This window comes from Lacerta agilis, chromosome Z, assembly GCF_009819535.1.
Source record: "Lacerta agilis isolate rLacAgi1 chromosome Z, rLacAgi1.pri, whole genome shotgun sequence".
NCBI classification, from domain to species: domain Eukaryota; kingdom Metazoa; phylum Chordata; class Lepidosauria; order Squamata; family Lacertidae; genus Lacerta; species Lacerta agilis.
Window position 1 is genome coordinate 22,706,929 of NC_046331.1, and position 22,511 is coordinate 22,729,439.

The 22,511-nt window shown below is 41.9% G+C and overlaps 1 protein-coding gene across 2 annotated transcripts in view; it reads left to right on the forward strand.

Annotated features, from left to right (window-relative positions):
* CAPN6 (calpain 6) overlaps window positions 1-22,511 on the forward strand; it is a 56,158-nt gene that overhangs the window by 13,015 nt on the left and 20,632 nt on the right. For both annotated transcript variants that reach the window (XM_033137805.1, XM_033137804.1), the window contains exons 4-6: window positions 16,196-16,327; window positions 18,368-18,576; window positions 19,591-19,783. In XM_033137805.1, coding sequence (XP_032993696.1) covers window positions 16,196-16,327; window positions 18,368-18,576; window positions 19,591-19,783 — 534 coding nt within the window. The remainder of the gene's footprint in view (window positions 1-16,195; window positions 16,328-18,367; window positions 18,577-19,590; window positions 19,784-22,511) is intronic.

Here is a 22,511-nt window from a genome sequence, read left to right on the forward strand (position 1 = left end):
TTAATAATGTATTGGTTTGTTAAGCCAATCTGGTTGTCAAGACAATATCAGGGATTGCACAACTCTCTTTTATCACGGACCAAAACCGTATTTAAACTTGGATGTAAAATTACATTGATTCCAATTCTGATCTGTATTTGTCACACTCCGTCCTATTTCCATTCTGCCACTGTTGCCATTTTGGCTCAGCTCTAGTTTGACAGTTATTTAATTATATTTATTTAATAGAATTAACATGCTACTTACTTGTAAGTGGCTTGCATAAAATATACTATAATTACTGGTATGATCAGATGTTAAATACGAGGTCACTTTAAAAAAATGCATATAACTAAAACCAGCGCTTAAAAAAAAGTTCTAAAATAATATTGCATGTGAAATTTACATAACTTGCTTAAACAACATTGATACGTATAAAAGTGCCCTGCTAGTGTAATACAATAGTGACCCAATATACAAGTTTACATGAAATCTCGAAACTGATTGCCTACTCAAGAATTTTGAAAAGAAAAAAACCTGTTGTTTACTACGTAGCCAGAGTCATTTCTAAGTATAATATGACCGATTATCAAGTGTCATATCTCAAGAAAAAAACCAGGATCTTGTATGTTTGTCTTCCCCTTTGTAGAAGATGAGGCAAGCATTGATTTCAAGGATGTTGTTTTGCAGTTGCCAAAACCAAATTTCTCAAAGGGCACATCTCGGACATCATCTCTTATACTTTTTCATCAGTGGATATAATGTGCAATAGAAGCTAAACGTTAAGTAATTATCTTATTTTTTTATAAGCATTTTGTTGAAATTACTATTTTTTGACTACCTAACGTGAGTTCTTACACTTTTTAAAGTTTTTCCAAAGTTTTTTTTTAATGGATATGTGTTTGAGGAAAGATTAATATAAGTTTTGATGTTTTGTTAAGAAAACCTGCCATAAAGTCTATATGTGTGAAACACTGTTAGTTTTGATATGTAATTTAGATTTTAAATAACAAATTGTAAGGCTGATTATAATCTCTCATAATAAAATTGTTTTTGTTTTTGTTTTTCCCCCATTAAATTTTTGTAAATAATTACCATTCTCATACAATTTACGTTTTGTATCAAAGTGCCCTATTCACTGTATCAAAGTGCCCCGTGGGTGGGGCAGAATGATACAAAATCCATTTTTTACTCAAGTCATTATATTCTCATTATCTTCTAACTTTAATGGTTCTTTTGATTGCTATTATAATATTGATTAGTTATGCCGTGCATAAAGCATTTTTTAAATTATTTGACTCATTTTGGTACATAAAATATGAGAATGATTTTTTCTGCACCAGTCTGGCCCACTTCCCCCTACACACAAACACATACATCTCCATCCAGGTAAGCAAGAAGCATCACTATCACAGTTCAAGGAGAAATTCTAGCCAGGCAAACACACTTGAGGAAGATCTGAAGCAGGGCTAGTGAACAGGAGTGTGTGCAGAGAGTCCCAAGACCAGAAAGAAAGAAAGAAAGAAAGAAAGAAAGAAAGGAAGGAAGAAAGGAAGGAAGGAAAGAAAGAAAGATGGAGGGCTGCCTTTCAAGTGAGGTTCTGAGATGGCTACTGAGAGACTCTTTTTTCTTTGCTGTGATTAGATAGAGACAAATCTTTAAATGGGGGGGGGGGTTGCTCAAAGGGTGTCTTTATTTTATTAAAATGCAGAAGGATCTCTCTTGATATCATCATCATCTGTATTTTGTTTAGATGTTTACTGTGTTAGGATTTTAGTTGCGTGCTGAGTTGTTTATATTCTCATTTAGTTTTGTTATGGCGTTTGGTCAAAACAGTATGATTGTTAAAGCTATCTTGAGAATGGGAACTAGGAAACCAGGGCAAGCAGTTTCCCCACCCCAAGATTTCCACTCCTTTATTTTCCATGCTGTTGTTCTGCTTTGTGTTCTACTACTCTTGAATGAAAACATGCAAAGTTTGAATTGGGAGGCAGAGAAATTCAGGCAGAGAATGGCAATGTTTTGAGCTGTGAGTTTGCCTGGAGTAGAAGCAGCTTGGAGTAGAGGGACTTGGGGACCCATTCTGTTGCTTTTAATGGGGTGGGAATCTTGCAGAACCTGCAGTTCTGCTGTCTACTGTTGGAGGTTGTTTGCTTCCACTGTGCTCTGCTTGCATATTTATTGTTGCAGGTTTAGGGGGTCAATCTGAGTCCCTTCCAGTTCTTGGGGTCCTGTACCCAGTAAGAGTTAAAGTCTAAGGGAGGATTCTATTGTTGAACTAATCAGACAAGTTCCTTTGTGAGATAACCTGTAGCTGGCCACTTAAGTGTTCTTATCAGCATCCCAAAAGGATGAGTTGGGTTGCCAGAGCTACAACCAAGTGATGGTGCCCTCCTGGCTAATGGGTGGATCTTCCAACCCCCTCACCTGGCTGGTACTTAGAAGGACAATAGGCAGAAAGTAGTGTCTGTGAGCTGAGTGAGAGGAGTCAGAGACGTGTTTGGGGCTCCCCTGGAAACCTAATGGGGAAGCAAGATCTGTTAGGGTGTTAATGCTGTTAGGCTCAGGTTGTGTATATGCATATATAAACCATATGTCCTAAAGACACCATAGTTCCTGTTGCCCCTCATTCCAAGGATGCCTGGAACCCTGGGAATCTATCACTGCTCAGAGATTGGGGTGGGGTGTAACATCACTGTATACATAAACTATATTCCAGTGCTCCTCTCACACAGAGGAAGCTAAATTCTGTAGGGTTTGACCAAGTCTTCTCACTACTCAAGGAAGTGAACATGTTTTAGAATGAAGAAGCAAAGTGTTCATGTGTCAGGGAGCTTGAAGAAACTTGAACAGAGTACCTGTTTGTAAACGAAGGGCAAGCCTCTGTTGAGGCATTGGAGAGAATTCAGGAATTTTATTAATCTGAATCTCAGGCCAGTTTCCTTTCATCACTGGGGTATACTTGGTAGATTATTATTATTATTATTTTGTTAATGTGAACCTGCAATCTGGGAGAATGGAAACAGCATTTTACAAATTATGAATCAAATATTGTCATGTTGTTCCAGCCACTGAATTCTGGAAACATCTTTTTGAACATGGGTATGTTCCAATTTGGAATGCCTTTCGAGTGCTGGAGTAGTAATGGCTCTCAGTTATTGAATTGCTAAATACCGGTAGTTTTATAAATGGAAGATATCTATCTAAAACCTTCTGCCATTCATATCTTTAAAATCATATTTAGGGAAGTTTTTAATGTTTGATCTTTTATTGTGTTTTTTAAAATCCTGTTGCAAGCCGCCCAGAGTGCCAGATGGGCGAGTATAAGTAATAAATTATTATTATTATTATTATTATTATTATTATTATTAAACAACCCCAAAATAGACACACATACCTCAGTTGGCATCGACTTGCAGCGGCGACATCAATTGCTAATACAGTGGTACCTCGGTTTAACAACTTCATCTGTTCCAGAAGTCCGTTCTTAAACCAAAACTTTTCTTAAACCAAGGCACGCTTTCCCTAATGAGGCCTCCTGCTGTCGGTGCCCTTCCACCATTTGGATTCCGTTCTTAGACCAAGGTAAAGTTATCAAACCAAGACACTATTTCCAGTTTTGTGGAGTTTGTAAACCAAATCATTCTTAAAACGGAATGTTCTTAAACCGAGGTACCACTGTACATAAAATAACCCCGTTCTGCTCTAAAACTTCTCCCATATCTTCAGAGTTAATGTCTGATTTTCAAATGCCATCACCCAAATAAATAGTTATAAATTATTATTAGAAAATTAGTAGTATTAGTAGCCTCTCACAGAGCATGTGACACATTTCTATAAAATCCTATAAAAAAAAGACTTTTAATGGTACAATCTGATGTGGAAGAGTCCTTCTCTGTCATCATACAACAATCTTGTTTTCTTCTTCCCCATAACCACCCATCTTCATTGATCCTTAGCTCTATATTGCTGCTATGCTGAAACAGATATTTCAGGTTGCTCTTAGACTTGGATAGGCTGTCCCTAGACAGGAAGGTGTTAAATGCATCCCCAGCTGTAGTGGCTTAAAAATAAACCAGGAAGGTTGGCTTATCTTGCAGAGATGCATATGGCATACAAAAGCAAGCTGTTAAGACACGTTGCCATAGCAACCGCATCTTCATTGGCAGCAGCATGCCACAAATATGCAGCTGTAATGTAGTCAAATTGCCAGCTGTGTGTGTGTGTGCGTGTGTGCGTGTGTGTATGTATGTATAAATATATATATATATATACATGGGTGTGGGTGTGTATGTGTATGGGTGTGGGTGTGTAACAAAGCAATCACAGCCTTACCTCCTACCAAACACAACCTTAACCTTAGTAGTCTCAAGATCATTTAAAGCAAAGAGTGCAAAATTGTATGCCCCCCCCCCAAAATGAATCTGCATTTTGTGGGAAATAAATAAAATGACTTAAGCAAGGGGGAGGAACCTGCAAGCCTAGCCCTCAGAACATTCCCCTCTCCAGGCTGTACACCTCACTGGTCCTGATCATGGCTCTTGAGCTGCTTGGATGAAGGCTAGAGAGCTGTGCGAGTGTTTTTGTGTGAGCATGTGCTGTATAAAGGTAAAATTCACATTTGTTGTTTTGCCCAGTTTTGCCTCCGGCCTCACTCACTGCTGGCATTTGGCCCTCAGAAGGTTGCCCAGATGCGAGTGTGGCCCTCAGAGTTGAAAAGGTCACTGAACTCTGAATTTAAGGCTCCTGTGAATGCCAGGTATGTCCCTGCTCTTCTGGCTTCATTCACATCCTTCTATTCAAGCTCAGCTGTGGTCAGCAGCAGAGAAGTACTGACAGAGAAATAGCAGTTGGAAATACAGTGGTACCTCTGGATACGCACAACTCTGGTTACATATCCTTCGGGTTACGCACGCGGCAATTTTACCGAGTTTCGCTACATGCGCAGAAGTGCTCTACACACCACGTGCATGCACAGAAGCATGCGCAGAACAAGCACCTCCGGTTGTGAATTACTCGGGATCTGACCGGAGCTCCGGAACGGATCCCATGCGCAACTGGAAGTACCACTGTAATCACAGAAGTTTGAGGAGAGCAAGCGAATCGGGAGACACTGAGGGGGAAAGTGACAAAGGTTCAGTACAGCAAGAAGGGAGCTGGGGCAGGCTCTCTTGTATTAGCTTGCCTTCTGTGTTTTACCCATATTTGCTATTTCTCTTTGTTAAAACAAAAGCAGCAGCAACAATAACACTTCCCAATCTATTCAGACCACTCCCACAGATTTCCACTCTCAGTCTTCTGCCCTTTTAGCTCCCATGCCATAGCCAGTGAAGTTGTACAACCTGCCTTCTCTTTTATCCCTGCCCAACCCTGACTTCATGCGAATCCAGGATTATGATTTAGTACTACAGATCAGGCGTGCCTGGCGTGCTCTGGTCCATGGGGTCACGAAGAGTCGGACACGACTGAACGACTGAACAACAACAACAACAACACTACAGATCCTCCCAAGGAGGCTGTGTGATGAAAGCCATACACATTTATATGTCTAAAAAGGTAAAGGACCCCTGACAGTTAAGTCCAGTTGTGAACGACTCTGGGGTTGCGACGCTCATCTCGCTTTACTAGCCGAGGGAGCCAATGTTTGTCCGCAGACAGTTTTTCCGGGTCATGTGGCCAGCATGACTAAGCCGCTTCTGGCGAAACCAGAGCAGCGCACGGAAACGCCGTTTACCTTCCCGCTGGAGTGGTTCCTATTTATCTACTTGCACTTTGACGTGCTTTCGAACTGCTAGGTGGGCAGGAGCTGGGACTCAGCAACGGGAGCTCACCCCGTCACGGGGATTCGAACCGCGGACCTTCCGATCGGCAAGCCCTAGGCTCTGTGGTTTAGACAACAGCGCCACCCACGTCCCTTTATATGTATAGGAATATATTATTAGAAGTTGGAAGCTGTTGTTACTCTAAAGAATATATTTGCTTTGTTTTGTCTTGGACTTTGCATTCTTTGTCTGAGTCTGTTCCTCTTGAATCGAATCCAGTGGCTAGATAGAGTTTGAATAGCCAGTTCCATGACATGTACACAGGGTCCCACCCAAATAGCCAAACAAAAACACACATTTTCCTTTGCTTACTTAATTCTTTCTGGCATCTTACTTAATCATTTCTGCTGTAGCCACCAAACCCTGCCAAGATCTGAGTCCAGTGTACTTTCAGCCCTTATCTCCAATAGAGAATAATTGCTATTTATTTTTGAATTAGGCCACCAATCATGTTAAAATGTCGAGCAACATCTACTCCCCCCTTTTGTTTTTTTGTTTTGTTTTTAAGCAATAGGCAAAACCTGCCTATCTTGGCTAAATCTCACAAAATAATTAAGGCCTTGCCCAACATTTTGCCCAACCTCAGGAGGTCCTGCACCCTATCTAAGCACTCAATCATGAAAACTGTTATTATTATTTTGTTATTTATTTATCATTGCATTGTTTTATTTATGTGATTTGCATACTTCCCAGGGCACTTTTCCCCCCCCCTTCAGCCAGAGCTTACCGGACCTCAATTCCGGCACCATTCAGGTAGGTGCCATTACCATTCTAAGAGAACAAGGGAGGCATTCATGGTGAGTTCCAGCACCTCTTTTTCTAGGAAAACAGCACTGCCTATACCCGTAGATCTCAGGGTGGATTCACAACTTAAAATACTTGATAAAAACAAGACAACCCAATAATTCCTCCCCTTTCCACAACACATTTGAGAGGGCATCAAATGCCAATTAACCAAGCACCTGGTTGAAGAGGAATGTTTTTGCCTGGTGTGTAAAGGTGCATAATGGTGCCAGCCGAACCTTCCTGGGAAGAGCATTCCACAAATGGAGAGCCACTCCTGTCTGCTACACCGTTTCTCCTTCAGGCAGCTGTTGACCATGTAAGGGGCCTCCATGGGTATCCTGAAAGGGGTCCAGGGAATTTGTACGACCACATAACCCTTTTCTGCCTATGTTGCCTCTTCAAACATTAACACTTGAAGAGGGCTCTTGTTTCTATCATAGTCTTGGTTTGAGGTAAACCTAGGCCTAATTTCTAATATACCGGATTTTGCCTCACATTTGGACTAATATTGACTGATTTGGTTTATGACCTGCCCTTCAACAGATTCCAGGAGCAGCTCACAAAAGGCTAAAGTTACATTAATTATCCCATAATAGGAAAGGGCAGCAGAAAAGCAGATGGCTAAATGTAAAGCAGGCACCATTCACAGCAGCAGACAGTAAGACATTATTAATATTATTCTTTATTAAGTTTCTAAACTGCCCTTCATCCGAAGATTACAGGGCAGTTTACAATATAAAAACACAAAAATTCATAACACTAACAAATAAAAACAGTACCACCACAGACACATACACAATTTAAAAGGCCATGTATTTTTTTTAACTAGACAAATGCCTGGGAGGAGAGAAATATTTTTGCCTGGCACCCAAAGATGTATAGGCTAATGAAGGCACCAGGTGAGCCTTCCTGGGGAGGGCATTCTACAAACAGGGAGCTACCACAGAAAAGGCCCATTCTCATGTTGCAACCTTCTGAATCTCTCGTGAAGAGGGCACATAAAGAAGAGCTTCATCTTATGATTGCAGGGTCTAGGTTGGTTCAAATAGGTAGAAGCGGTCCTTGAGGTATTGCGTCCTGAGCCATTTAAGGCTTTATAGGCTGTTATGTATGGGAACCAATAGGAGCTGTTCAACCACCTTACAGGGTCCGCCTCCTTGTGCGACCTAGCCAATTACAGAAGAGCTAGGAGGGCGAACACTCCTATCAGAAACAAGCTAACTAAGGACTCTTTTCTCTGAACACAGTTTTAGTCGGGAGCGAGTCAGTCTGGCTCGGGCAGGCTCACACGCAGCATGGGTTGTTCTTGAGTTCTAGTTCCGTTGTTAATAATAAAGGACATTTGGAACCAACGCTGACTCTGCCTCTTATCCTAGCTGAGTACCTGTTGTTGTTGTTCAGTCGTTCAGTCGTGTCCGACTCTTCGTGACCCCATGGACCAGAGTACGCCAGGCACGCCTATCCTTCACTGCCTCTCGCAGTTTGGCCAAGTACCTAACATAGGCCAAAAGCAGCACTTTGAATTGGGCCCAGAAACTAATTGGTAGGCAGTGCAGTCAGGTCAGGATTGATGTAATATGCTCAAATCATCTTTTCATGATAACACACCAACCCTAGATTCATTCTGTTTGTTTGTTTATCTATTTAGTGTTTTATCCTATCTTTCCTCTAAAAGACATCATGGCTGGTAAAAGCTATCAGTTCAAAACTGCAATAAAATAAAATGCTGTGATAAATTCTAATTCACAATATTATCTGCCTATTGCTTAGAAAATAGCTCACATGGTAGCTGGAACCATTTCTGCACCGTTGGGTGGGATTTCATTTCTTACGTGTCAATTTTAGATAAACAAAACTGTCTTCCCGCAACCAAACTGCAAAATTTGGCTTTCACGATGCTTTTATTTTTCTATATTATCTTCTTTCTATTTAGTTGAAAAATATAACCTCTGTACTACAGTTCTGCAATTTTGATAATGGTGGGGGTTTTCTTTGGCATTTTTTAATTTTATGTTAATAAAGAATTAAATTTAAAATAAATAAATTTTAATGCTGCAGTTTCACATTGCTTTTACCCTCTGGAATGTATTTACTGCAGAGTGGTATTCAGCAGAAGGTTGGGTTCCATAGACTGTTCATGTGGAACATTCAGGTCAGCAGTAAAATGTCCTGAGAGACTGAGATATCCTCACTGATTTCTTATTATTGCCATATTTCTAACATTAGATTTGTTTGCATTCATTATTTTGCTTAGAGACTGGTTGTCCTAGGTAGAAAGCAGCAGGAGACTGCCAGCATATCGTTCTTCCTGTTGGAGCTCAGGCCATGAGAACATGAAGCCTCACCATGCTATCAACCTTCCAGTCAAGTATATTTCAGCTTGTTTCTGAACATTAAATTTGTTCATCCATTCCCAACCCCACATTAAAAACATTGACATTTGCAAGTGTCTGCAAAAATGCAGAAGAGTTCATATTCATCACCAGGCTACCCCTGCAGACTTGTGCTGCTGTATAGAGTAAATCTGCGTAGTGATATTAACGCTTATGCAGAGTTCTGCCTAATGAGCTGTGACTCTACTGGCTATGCTGAAAATGCTAATTAAGAGGGGGTGGGAAACAACTCTTTTCCTTTCTATATTTTCAGGAAATTTTGAGATGCCCTCTGGCAAGTGAAACTGAAGGAATGTTGTTTTAAGGATCAATTTTTCCCTATTTAGACACTTAGTGTGTCTCCAGAAGGTTGCTTTTTGAGTAGGATTCAGTCACATACTTGTGAATTTTGAGCTTTTGCACAAAAAATATTTCCCCAAAAGATAGGACTTTTGTGAAAGAAAGTGATGGGTAGATGCAGCAGAATGTGTGAGATGACACTTGTCATTGGAGAACAGGTGAGGTTCCTGCAGACTGGAGGCCTGCATTGTTTTGTGAATTACCATTGTTGAGTACAAAATTATCACTTCACCTTTCTTCTTTTCATTTCCTTGGGAGCTGTCTTTTTTCAATCCCCATGCAACCTCATGCCTGCAATTCAGGACAACACTTTTATGCATCTGAAAAAGTGAACTGTAGTGCCTGAAAGCTTATGGCATAATAAATTGGTTAGTCTTTAAAGTGTCATAAGACTTCTTATTGTTTTAAAAAGAACAGGTACTAGGGGGGAAAAGAGGGAGATTGGGACTCTCCTGGATAGATAAAAGTGGTTAACCTAAGAGGGTGAAAGTGGTATAAGATAAATAATTGCTGCTTCTGCAATGGGAAGAGGTTGAAGCAAAGTAAATTTTAATTGCTGCATTGCAGAAGGTGGTCTTATGCACTGTACATAAGTTATATGTTTTGCCATAGATGCTGTCAGTTTGGACTGAGCATTCTCTGCGGGACAGAAATGCTCCCCAGTTGGTTAGTTTATACAGACTTTTGCTTAATACAGAAAGGAATCAGACATGATGGGGGTGCATAGATTGGCAGGAGTTAGAAACTGGATAGTAACATGGTGGGTAAAAGTGAATATGAAACGATATTATATTGGGTCAGGTCACTTTCAGGGTCAGTGTTATTAACATTGCTTGGAAATAGCTGCCCAAGCTTTCATAAACAGGAACTTATAAGCCCTACCTGGAAATGCCAAGGATGCAACCTGTGTCATTTTCTAAGTAAGGCAGGGATTTTATCTCGCTGCTGAATGCTGTGATTGGCCCCAACCACTGCAGGTGCCAGTCTCGCTGGCCTTGGAAATCGTTGACTATGGGAGGAGTTTGCAGTTGCAGGGTCCCTCCTAAAGCCTTCTCTGATAGCTTACCCAAGACCTGGTGAAGAGAAGATTGGGAGTCAGATCCAGCAAAGAGCACGGACACACAAATTGTTCCTGTGCCTAAACTCTTTTGCCATGGGGTGGTTGATGAAATTGGCATTCTTACGACGGCCTCTAATCATCAGCATGCAGCTGACTATTGCATATGTCATTGTCACTTTCAACACCACAACCAACAAGGTAAATTACTTGTGTTTTGTGTGAATGTGTGTGTGTGTGTATATATATATATGTGTGTGTGTGTGTGTGTGTGTGTGTGTGTGTGTAGTTATTAACATGAGAGCATACCCAAGGGTGTGTGTCTGAACAGGCGCAGGGACACTTGGTTTCACAGTACGGCAGTCTGTACAGCAAATACTTTTGTGGGTGTGACTCAGAAATGGATGAGCTTTCATACATACACATGCTTGCATGTATATGTTTGCCTCTTCTTTTTCTTCTTCTTCTTCCTCCTCTTCCTTCTTCTTTGTATCATCACACCTTTCATCCAAGGAGTCAATGTGGTGTACATGGTACATTCTGTCTTCACAACAATCCCGGGAGGTAGGGCAGACTAAGAGACAGTGATGGGCCTGAAGTTACCTTGTGAGTTTTATGGTTTAGTGGGGATTTGAATCCTGGTCTCCTAGCCTAGCACTCTAGTCACTGCACCACAATGCATGTGGTGATCTCTATGCGTGTGTTTCAAAGTCTGTGGGTATAAAAGCAGTGAGTGAATAACCTCTTGTCCTCTCTGTCTGTGACTCAATGGAGGTGAACCCTGAAGGTATTGATGGGACATAGGGGCACAGGCAGCTGAATATATTGACAAGTCTCCCTCCTTTGCTCCAATCCACCATCTACCACAAATTATTGTCCTCACATGTAATACTGCAATATCTGACTTGCTGATGCTATAGAATCGATAGAGAATGACATCTTGACCCCATTAAAGCCAGAGGCGGTTCTGGCTTCATTAAGGTTTGCATTTCACTGATAAAGAAATAAGCAACTCAAAAATTGTAATAGCATCGCCCAGGAAAAGGCCAGGGTGGGGGAAGGCAGGGAGATATGAGGCTGAACCGCTTGTGCAGCATCCCATTAATCATCAGTTCAGAAAGCTTATTTTTGTGGCTTCAGCCTACTGAAGACAATCCTTCCAGACATCTCTCAGTTTGGCAATACAGAATAAACTGACTTAACTTCAAACCAGATGACAATATAACAAAGCAATGTTATGAGTCTGCACCTTATTTATTACCAGTTAACATAGGCCAGAATTAATAGGGGGGTTTTATGGCAGCACACAGCTCTTTCATTTTTACATATTTACATAGAAGAAATAGCTGAGCTACCGTTAGTTAGATCATTCATAAGCAAAACCACCTGTGTTTTATCCCAGCAGATAAATTATATCATCACTAAATATTGGAGTGATTTTCCATTCACAATAAGAATAAGCCCAAAGGTTGTGGAACTCCCTCTGTTCTGATCTCTGATGGTTTTGACTGTTGCAATTCATTCTGGGGTACAACTTCCAAGATTCTCCAGCTGTTCCATTCACAACTAGCTTCATGTCCTGGGGCTAAGCAAACTCTTCTGATGTGCTGATAATTCGATTGTGGTTGCGTGCATGAGATCCCTGGGCATAGACTGACAGCATGAGGCAATGAAATACTTCAAACCACACTGCTATGAGCCTCTGAAAAAGATTAGGTATAGGACAGCTATAGGAAGGTCCTCGGGAACGAGCAAAACTTTCCCAAATGTTCTTGGATCTAAGGCATTATAAAGTAAAACTTTGCTTTGAATACCATAAATTAAACAATGTGTGGTTTATGACACAATGCACTACATTTTTATGACTGTAGCAAGCCTCACAGTGATCTCTGGGATCTCTTAAATTTGTTCTCGTCAGTTGTGAAGCTTGCAAAATATGCACCAATTATAGCTTTTGATATTGCTGTCTGCTGTCATGTGCTGTGGTTGGCTAGCAACCCCTTGCTTCTTTGCCTGCCTAAACTTTCAATGCTCAGTGAGAGAGCTTAAGAGCAGACTTATCTGAATTTAGAAAAGGATTATAGCTCGGGGCGAATAATCCATTGCAGTTTCTCTCAGTTTCTCATTTTTTCCCCAGTCTCAAGTTCAACTTTCCACATTTCTTTAGTTTGAACTTCCCCTAATATACACATTTCTTTATACAATTAGAGGTGTTGGGGGAGAGGTAGTACCCCTGGTGGGGGACACATATTGCTCCTTCTGGGGTAGCTTGTCCGCCTTTGGCCCCCACCCTGCATTCAGCTATCACCTGTCGCTCCTAGAAGCTGCCAGCATGTGACAGCAGCCACACCCTGGGAAACAGCTTTGACTGGCTGGTAGTTGATGGGTCTCAAACCCTCAGTGAGTTAGGAACTAGCCCCTACATACAAAGACATGGTCTGGCGGATTGAGCGGACGAGGCCAATGGTGGGTCAAATGGTCAAGAAGGCAGTTTCCGCATATATAATTATATAATTGACTTTTTATTCCCCCCCCCTTTGTATATCATATTGTTTTGTTACTATGGCCGATGACTGACGCAAATAAAGATTCATTCCTTCTGCATATGCTGTAGAGGAAAGTAAGACTGTTTAGAATTACAGTTACACACTGTATAATAAAAACTATGGCTTCCAGGTCCTCTTGAGATTTAGATGTGCGAGGTGGAGCTGATGACTGAGAGGGTAAAACCAAACTATGCTTGGAGGCTTAGGGTGTAGCTCGATATACTGAGAAACAGAGCTGGAAACAAAAGCTTTAAAATCAAGCAGTTTTGTCTCCTTACCCTGAAATTTTAGCTCATTGAGAAAAAAGCTTAAAATTCAGGTCAAAGACTTCCCAACAACTTTAATAAAGACATCCTTCTCCCCCCCCCCAAGAATTCTCCCACTGCCCATGCTACTCTGTGAATGTGTAATAGAATCAAATCACTTTAAGCTTGTAAATACGTTGAGCAACATTCATTCTTAGGCTGCTTCTAGCTTGTAAGTTTATGCAAACTTACGCAACTGTAATGGGAAGGGGAAGGGAACAGCAAAAGAAGTTCTGTGTCATCCTCATATTTGTTTTGGAGTCAGCCTTAACCACATCCACATGGAAGGCTGTCTGCATTGCTGACCTCTGGGACTCAGCAGCTCAAAGCGATGAGAGAACCCAGACAAGCTGTATTCTCACCATGACTTTGCATTGTAATTCTGGCAAAGGGATGCAAGTACGATATATAGTCTCTTTTTGTGCTGGTCAAATGTGAGTGTGCTTGAATGATTATTCTTTTGGCTTCCAAAACCAAGGCCACAAGCAAGATGAACCCAACAACACTCCTCTTGAAATGCATTCAGTATTGAAAGTTATAAAACATTTCAAAAGAAAAGGAAGCTGGAAAGCATCAATGCTAGAGATAAGATTCGGAATTCTGAACTATTTCCAGTGTAGATTTGGGATATTTTCTTCCTACGCAGTGATTAAAAGGATGTTGATATTTTGGTGTCTAAACTCCTAAGGCTTTGAACACATTAGCGACTTAAAACAGCATGGCCATTTCACTCATTATGTTTCAAGCCACATTTGCAAACTGCTGTTCACACCATGGGGGGGGGTGTCTTCACCTGATCCATATTACCTGTTTGGTTCCCCCCCCACCACCACTCATATGCACATGTGCTATCATTTGTGCATGCACAATGCCTGTCTCATATGTAGACACCTCGGCTGAAATGCAAAGCAGTGGGAGATGGTTTGGGGGAAAATCTGATGGAAGGTAGGTTTGTTTTGGGGATGGGACTCACCAAACAGCAGCATTTCTCAAGAAACTGCAAGATTGATGTGGGTTGTAGCAAGCGTGATGTCTTCACAGCTTCAAACACCAGTGGTAGGAGTGCACTGGAGCCAGATTAAATGGTAATGTATACACAACCTTAATATCTATACCCCAATTCAAAGATTCCCTGACCTTTAGGAGAACAATACTGGTGTCAAACAGGTACAGTGTCTTTTCTGTTGAGGCACCTACCTCAAGAATGCTTTGCCAAGCAAGGTCCACCAGACTCCTTCACTCACATTGCTTCACATGGTTGGAGAAGATCCATGACTCAATGCTTTTCTTAGCTTAAACAAAATAAAATAAAAAATTCCTTCCAGTAGCACCTTAGAGACCAACTAAGTTTGTTCTTGGTATCCAGTAGCACCTTAGAGACCAACTAAGTTTGTTCTTGGTATGAGCTTTCGTGTGCATGCACACTTCTTCAGATACACTTAGCTTAGTCTGTGTTCACGTTGTTCTGTGACAACACTCAGGTCATTATTCTAGTATGGCATGTTCCACAGCTTGGAATATCTACAGGGTGCTGCTGTCAATCTTTATGATTCCCGCTGAAAAATTGTAATCTGCAAATGTGAATAATTTGCCCCCAGGACATACAGGAACGACTCCTGCCCTTTGAGCTACCTCACAGCCTTGCCTTTGCCTCACAGCAGGCTTCTATTTTTGGATGCAAACACCACTGAACACATTGAAATGTACTTCTGAGTAAACGTGTATAAAATGGGTTTTGATTCTGTGGTCCCTTGAGGCCACAGTTGCCTCGTTCTGCATTCCCATGTTTCCCAGTGTTTCATAAAGCAACAGGCTCCTATAACTTGGGAGTTTCTCCAAGCTTTTGAACCCAGTCTCCCCACTTTCTAAATTTATGGGGCACTACAGGGGTTACCCTGCTACAGTGTGCAAAAATTCTTGCACAAAATTGTGTGCTCATAAAGTCTGCTGCTAAATGTTTTTTAAAAGATTGTTTTTGAGATTGCTTTTTGCAAACATCATGTGCATCCCTGCTCTCCAGTGCTCACACTGCTCCTGCACAAATGATGTCCATGTTCACTTCGATGTAGGGGGCTGTTCAATCTGCGCATTGCACACCAGGAATTTTCTCCTCCACTGAAGTGAATGGGGAGGGCACTCCATGCATGAGATCCATGAGCGTGTTAACCTGTATCTTCTCCCATTGCCTGAATTTGGGGAGTTGCCACCATAGAAGCTATTGTCTCTTGTTTCCTACTGGTGGGTGGAAACAAAAATGGGTCACTTAATTCATTCTGTAGTTCTGCACCATCTTTGACTAAAGCTTTCTTCCTTTTTAACTAAGGGCTTTGTTGGTGCGTGAGCATCTACTCTTGGGTTTTCGTTTCTTTCTGCAGCAGAGTTCCTTTTACACAAAAGTTTTCCTGCGTCTTTTACTTCTTTATAGCAGCAGCACTAGCATTCCAGCTATCTCTTAGTGAAATTCCCATTACTGGAATAGACAACATTTGGTTCTGTTTCTCAGTCTTTATTATTTACAAAACTTTACACTGGTCAATAACTAAATAAAACATAATCTTTTTCTCTTTTAGCCATTCGGCCAGAGACCTAATGCTGAATCATTCACATGCTCATTTACACTAGCAACTTGTTCAAGACTATTTTCCAGCTTTTTCTTTTGCCCTGTCTCTTTCCCTGGGAAAACCCACTGTCTACTGCTGAATCGGAACAAATGTCAACCTGCAGAAAACCCAATTGATGTTCGTTTTGGTTCAGCAGTAAACAGCGGGTTTTCCTAGGGAAAGCGGCAGGACGGACAAAAAACCTCGTGAGACTCATGCCTAGAAATCACAGCACAAAACGGAAATGTGGATGACCCCAAATATTTCAGCAAAGTTTCAAGCAGGTCAAACGTTTGAAACCCGGGAGCCATTTCCCTCTTTTGTAAAGCTGCGATACCAATTTGCTTGTGTGTGTTTTGCCTTTAAAGGAACTCTCTGAAGATCCTCACTTGGTTGTCAATGGAATCAGTTCCCACGACTTGCACCAAGGGAAGCTGGGAAACTGCTGGTTTGTGGCTGCCTGCTCCTGCCTGGCCCTTCGGCAGAACCTCTGGCAAAAGGTACTGTGCTACTGAGCAGCAGACGAGGATTCCCAGGGCTCTAAAGCGATGGGTGTCAAGGACGCTAAAGCCGGCTACTCTGGGAAGACTTTTGCTTTTAGACAGTAATAAAGATAAATCACATGTGGTTGAGCATCCCAAGTCCTTTTGATCTTGGAAGAGAAACAACTGATGTTTCTTTTCATGAGTGAGTTTTTAATGAGCACATCTGGATGTGAGGGGCAGGGTCAAATGCAGCCCTCCAGGTCTCTCTCTTCCCTTCAGAACTCTCCCCAAGCGCACAGTCCTCACAGACTTTGCTTCATCCACCGATTGAGTATTTTTGATTGGATGGAACTCTGATTGTGTTTCCTACTTTCCTGGATAGAGGATAGAGAGGAATATGTGAGTGTGTGCAGAAACTACCCTGCCATGCAAAGGCAAAAATTGCTTTTGTCGCTCTGCCCAGTTATGGCTGTGGCCCCTGGAAGGTTGCCAAGAATGCAAAGCAGCCCTTGATCTGAAAAAAAAAGTTCTTCATCCTTTGGCTAACCAATTTACTCTGAATGAATAATTCTGTAAAACCATCCATTTCCCTAACAGGGCAAGTAAGAGCTGAGGAGAGGTGATTCGTATCAGGAAGAAGGTGTGGGAGGAAAGGCTTAACCTCTTCTCTCAGCTCTGTAGTTCCAAACCAATCCCTTCTACCTTGTATCCTCTTTTGAAACTAATAGAAATATAGGTTATCTATCTATCTATCTATCTATCTATCTATCTATCTATCTATCTATGGATCTCCAGCATCTTGCCTTGTTTAACCCACGAAAACTATGTCTGTTCTTCTACATTCTGTCCCTGTTGAAGGTGCAGAGCTCCAATTTTTAGAAATATGGCAGGGGGCAGAGTGGAGGCAAGAGCATATCTATGGAGGTTATTTCAGGCTTCACATACTTAGTTACAGGTAGGGAAAGAGTGGTGAGCAGGAAGATCAGGGTCTGCTGGAAAAATCTCTGGGTGATTTCCAGGAGATTGGTAAGGAAAAGCTAGTAGCCTTTCTTCTAGGAATAAGGTCACTGAAAAAGAGCACTAGAGGGCGAGGGCCAAAAGTGGATATTTGTATGAAAGGACATGTGAATTTAGTTCAGGCACTGATCCTGAATTCCTGGGCAAAGCTTGTGCACAGAGGCACCCTGTTCCTTAATTCTTAGTGCAGATGTGCCCAGCCTTTGGCCTTCCCTTCTGTTCCTGGCTTTTAATGCCCATCATTCCCGGCCATTGGTTGTGTTGGTTGGGGCTGATGGGAGTTACAGTCCATTGACTGAGCTACTCTTGCTTCTCGCTCTGTTTGGTGATCCTAGTAAAACAGGCCACTCTATCTGACCCTCAGGAATCAACACTCACCATGCCCCATCCCAAATCACCTCAGGTTTAAGGTATACATAGGCAAGGGAGGGGTTGTGCTGGAAGGAGCTGGTGGGGAACGGGGCTTCTGAGTAGGGTGAGAGGTGTCTCTGAGGGGTGGGTGTGATTTCCTCAAGTCCTTGAATTGCCACAGAAGAATCACCCAGGTCTGCATTTTACATAAAAGTCATATTATGTGTGAGTTGATTCACAGAGAGCTTGGGAGGGCTTGCTCACCTTCTCTTAGCTTCTTGTGCAATTGAGGGGCTATAAGAATGATCTTATAGCCCCTCAATTGGGGAGAAGGGGACGACAGAGGATGAGATGGTTGGACAGTGTTCTCGAAGCGACTGGCATGAGTTTGGCCAAACTGCGAGAGGCAGTGAAGGATAGGCGTGCCTGGCGTGCTCTGGTCCATGGGGTCACGAAGAGTCGGGAACGACTGAACAACAACAAGAATGATCTTAACTAAGAAGGAATTTAAATTGTTTCCTTGTCATGGAATTCTTCCCCTCCCCAATTACAAATTAATTTTTACAAATCCATGTTTTGGGAGGGGGGGTCTGATTATTTTTTTAATGGATCCATTTTATCAGTTAATCAAGAAATGTTTCCTGCCTCAATGCTTGGAGTAACTCTCTGTTTCTTTGGACACTTTAGGTGGTTCCAGATGTTGAGGAACAGGACTGGGTTTCAGATAAGCCAGATCAAAATGTGGGGATATTTCACTTCTGCTTCTGGTGTTTTGGAGAATGGATTGATGTGGTCATAGATGACCGATTGCCAACTGTACGCAATGAGCTGATCTACTGCCATTCTAACGACTGCAATGAATTCTGGAGTGCCCTTCTGGAGAAGGCCTACGCAAAGTATGTGGTTGCTTTGGCTGGGCGCAATTTCTGTTCGTTCAACAAAACAGAAACTGCCTTGTAATGTTGTTACAAAATGTTACGATCTTACCAAAACCAAGTGGTCTTAACAGATTGTATATCCATGGGGTATTTCTGCCCATGATGATCTTGGGGCCCCTTCATACCTCATGCCTTACATAGAATACACAGCCATGTAAGAACGCAGCATGGTCAGATTGGGATGGTTTCCTACGAGAGATTTCATGGAGTCAGAAGTACTATAAGGGACTCCCTCAACTGTCCAGATAAAGTTGGCAAGGTATCCATACCCAGTGCTATTTTTCTAGAAAACGAGGTGCCAGAACTCACCATGAACCCTTGTTCTCTTATAATGGCAATAGTGCCCACGTGAGAGATGTCAGACCTGAGTTCCGGCAAGTTCTGGATGAAAAGAAGCCTCGTCTAGACATGTAGGCAATGCATAGCTCTCCCTTGACAGCACAACTCTACTCTAGTTCAAATTTAATGGGGCTTGCCTGCAGGAGAGTGGGTAGTTGCAGGAAATGGCTAGGAGGACATGACTAAAAGGTGCATGCCTTTCGTTCTCCCATTCTGAGCTAAGGATGGTGAGATCTAGGTCTCTGGGTAAAGGAATGATAGGAAACAGCAGTTTTTGTGGGGGGCTAAGACCAGGTAGCGAGATGGCAAAGCAGAAAATTGAGCTTGACCAATTTACATCATTTTGGGGTTCTGGCTGCCTTTCTCTGGAGATCTGATGTGGGGTAGTGGATTTCTCCATAGGTTGGAGTATTTAAGCTGTGCCTGCTTCACCTTTGCACAACCCATGCATTTTTAAATAAACCCAAATATTACAAAATACCAACAAGTGTCTAGTGATCTCCTTCCAAAGGAAATGAAACCTAGGTAAGCACGATGCCTCTAGAGGGGAGGAGGAGGGGAGACAGCCCATTGGGAGCAGGGAAACCTTCATATATCTGGGTGTGTCCTCAATGTGCATTGTGTTACCACTAGGATGGCCGGGTCTTATGAAGCCCTGGATGGTGGCAACACTGCAGAGGCCATCGTTGACTTCACAGGAGCAGTTGCAGAATCCATTGACATGATTGATGGCCACTACAGCCATGATATCATCGAGCAGGCGAAACTCTTTGAAGACTTGCTGAAGGTGCAAAGAAGAGGAGGATTAATCAGCTGTTACATCATGGTAATTCTATATTACTAAGAGAAGGAGCATTCAAAAAATAATAATAATAGTTGCTTGTCACCCAGAAAGTCTCCTAGAGGCCTACACTGAAAATATATATACGATTTGAATGTGGAGGAAGATTCGAATAATGCATAAAAATTCCATACAGCATGGTGGGGGGGGGGGAGACAAAAAACAAGCAAAACACCAGTCCCCGCCCCATAACAATAATAAGAAACAACATTAGCAAACAATAAATGAAAAAATACTCCGACCCACTAACTAACAAATTATCTAAGAGTGATAGGGACTCTGCAGCAGGAAGACTGAATTAAAAAGAGCTGATTTTCACTTCCCCTGCAGTGCACAGTTACAGGAGCCTGAGTTTTGTGTGTGTGTGTGTGTGTGTGCACTCGCACGCACGCGCTCTCCATACTGACATCTTCGATTGGAGAATGGCAAAGCATAAGAGATATGTCTGGAGCTGTGCATGGAGTGAGAGTTCACCCGTATTTCCCTTGCAGGCACACTGGATTGTCGGAAGACAAATCTGTGTTGAAAGAGCTCCCTGGGGATAGGAGCTGTGAAAACCAAATCTGCAACCCAATCTGTCCCTTGCTATGCTCTTGACTCTTCACAGGAATGTGAGGTTCCGCCCCCTTTGGAATAGGGCGAGGGATGAATAATTCCTGGATCAGACATAAGATGAATAAAGCAGAGTTTTCCAGCTTCCAGTCCAAGCTTCTACTGCCTTCCCAGTTTGTTTGGTTGCTTATTTCTCATAGTCACAATCAATTTTCCAAACACTCATTTACAGTGGACAAATTGTTACTTGGTGCTGTTTACAAATTCCAGGAGAGCAGTTGTGTTGCATTTTTTTTTAATTGCTTGCTTGCTTGCATGCAAATAAATAAAATGCAGCAGAACTACTCTCCTGGAATTTGTAATCACCAATCATTGGTGATTATTTGCTTGCGTACTTAACCTACAAGCAGTTCTAAACTGCTTAATAGTTTAAAATATCTAAAGTACAACATAAAAACCTTTAAAATGGTATTATAAAACAGACAAAACCCTGGGAAATAGCAAAGAATCACATGGTGTTTCTTGGTGTCTTAGTTTTACGAAACTGCTTTTATTATACCATTCATAGGCATGTACTTGTGTACATTCATGGAAGGGATATGTATATATACACATATGTGTTTTACAGTGCATGATATAAAGGGAATGGTCATAGCTCAGTGTTAGAGCATATGCTTTGCATGCACAAGGTCCCAGGTTCAATCCTTAGCATCTCCATGTAGAATTGGAGCAAACCCTGCCCTAAGTCCTGGAGAACCATTGACAGTCAGTGCAGAGAACAGAGAGCTAGATGGCCCAATGGTCTGACTCCTTGGAAGGGAGCTTCCTATATTAGACCCAATAATGCTTTAATTCTGTTGGCATCAATATGACAAATTTCTGGGTAGAAGCAACCTTGCATGCCTCCCTTGCATGGAACTATAGAGGAATATAGCACATGTTTAGCGCTCTTTCCAATATTTGCAGACAGATTTTTTTTTCTGGAAGCAAATATGAAAACAAGCACTAAGCATACTCTGTATTCCAGCTCCGATGAAATAAATGAAATAAAAATCAACCATGAAAATGCAGCCTCAGTCAGCCATTGGCCATCAAGCTCAATTTGGTCTACACAGACTAGCAGCTGCATGCAGAGGAGTGGGGAAACCCATACAGGGCTAAAAAGAAGCCCTGGAATGGATTTAACCCAGGGGCTTATGTGAACATGATGCTTCCCATTATGTTCCTTTGTGGAATGGCTATCTTACCCAGGACTCTGCAACAAGCAGCACCCCAGTCTTTTGATAGACTGAACAAAATACATTGCTCGTAGCAGCTCACTGGAACACAGGAAGCAGGCCATTGTTCCATCTAGCCCAGTGTTTTCTGCATGGACTGGCAGCAGTTCTTTTTGGGGTTTCGGACAGTGGACATTCTCCCACTCCCCATAGAGATGTTACAAATGCAACCTGGGACCCTCCACGTGCAGAGCAGGCACTGAGCTCGAGGTCTTTCTTTGTCTCTTCTTTATCTTGTATGAAGACATTCCATTTGGCTTACATTAACAGTAAATAGCGGATGTTTGCTGAGAAAAGCATATGGTGCTCTTCATTTATCTAGCCAACTGGTTTCAGACACTCAAGGCTATGGGTTTCTCTTGACCTGTGGTAAAAATACACATGGGGCGGAAAATTAAAAGCTGTGTAAGATTCTCCATGTGAAAGTCCATCAACGTTCCCAAGTTTGACTCCGGTTTTGGATAAAAGCAAGAATTGCCGACAGTGATGAGAATATCAAGAGGCATACAAACAGGAGCTGATCGGTTGTATGATGGACGGTTTTCTTCAATTGCACCAGTTGTGCCTCTGAAAATTGCTCCTTGGAGACAAGGGCAATATCAATTCAACATCAAGCTTAAATGAGCTTCCCTCACAATTTACCTTCTAGCAAAGGTGGATGCATTTGCAGACGCTATTACGTGTTTCTACACAGAGAGTTTTTAATTAATTATGTAGCTTTATAACTCAAAATAGAAAGATGATGCCACATGTTTTGGTTTTATCAGGTGACTGAGAGATCCTGTGTTTGGATACAGAAAGCATTGGTGTACTAAGAATTGCTTTTCGTAATAAAATAAAATTTAAAAAGGAAGCGGGTTACAATTCAGGTTGGCAAGTCACCA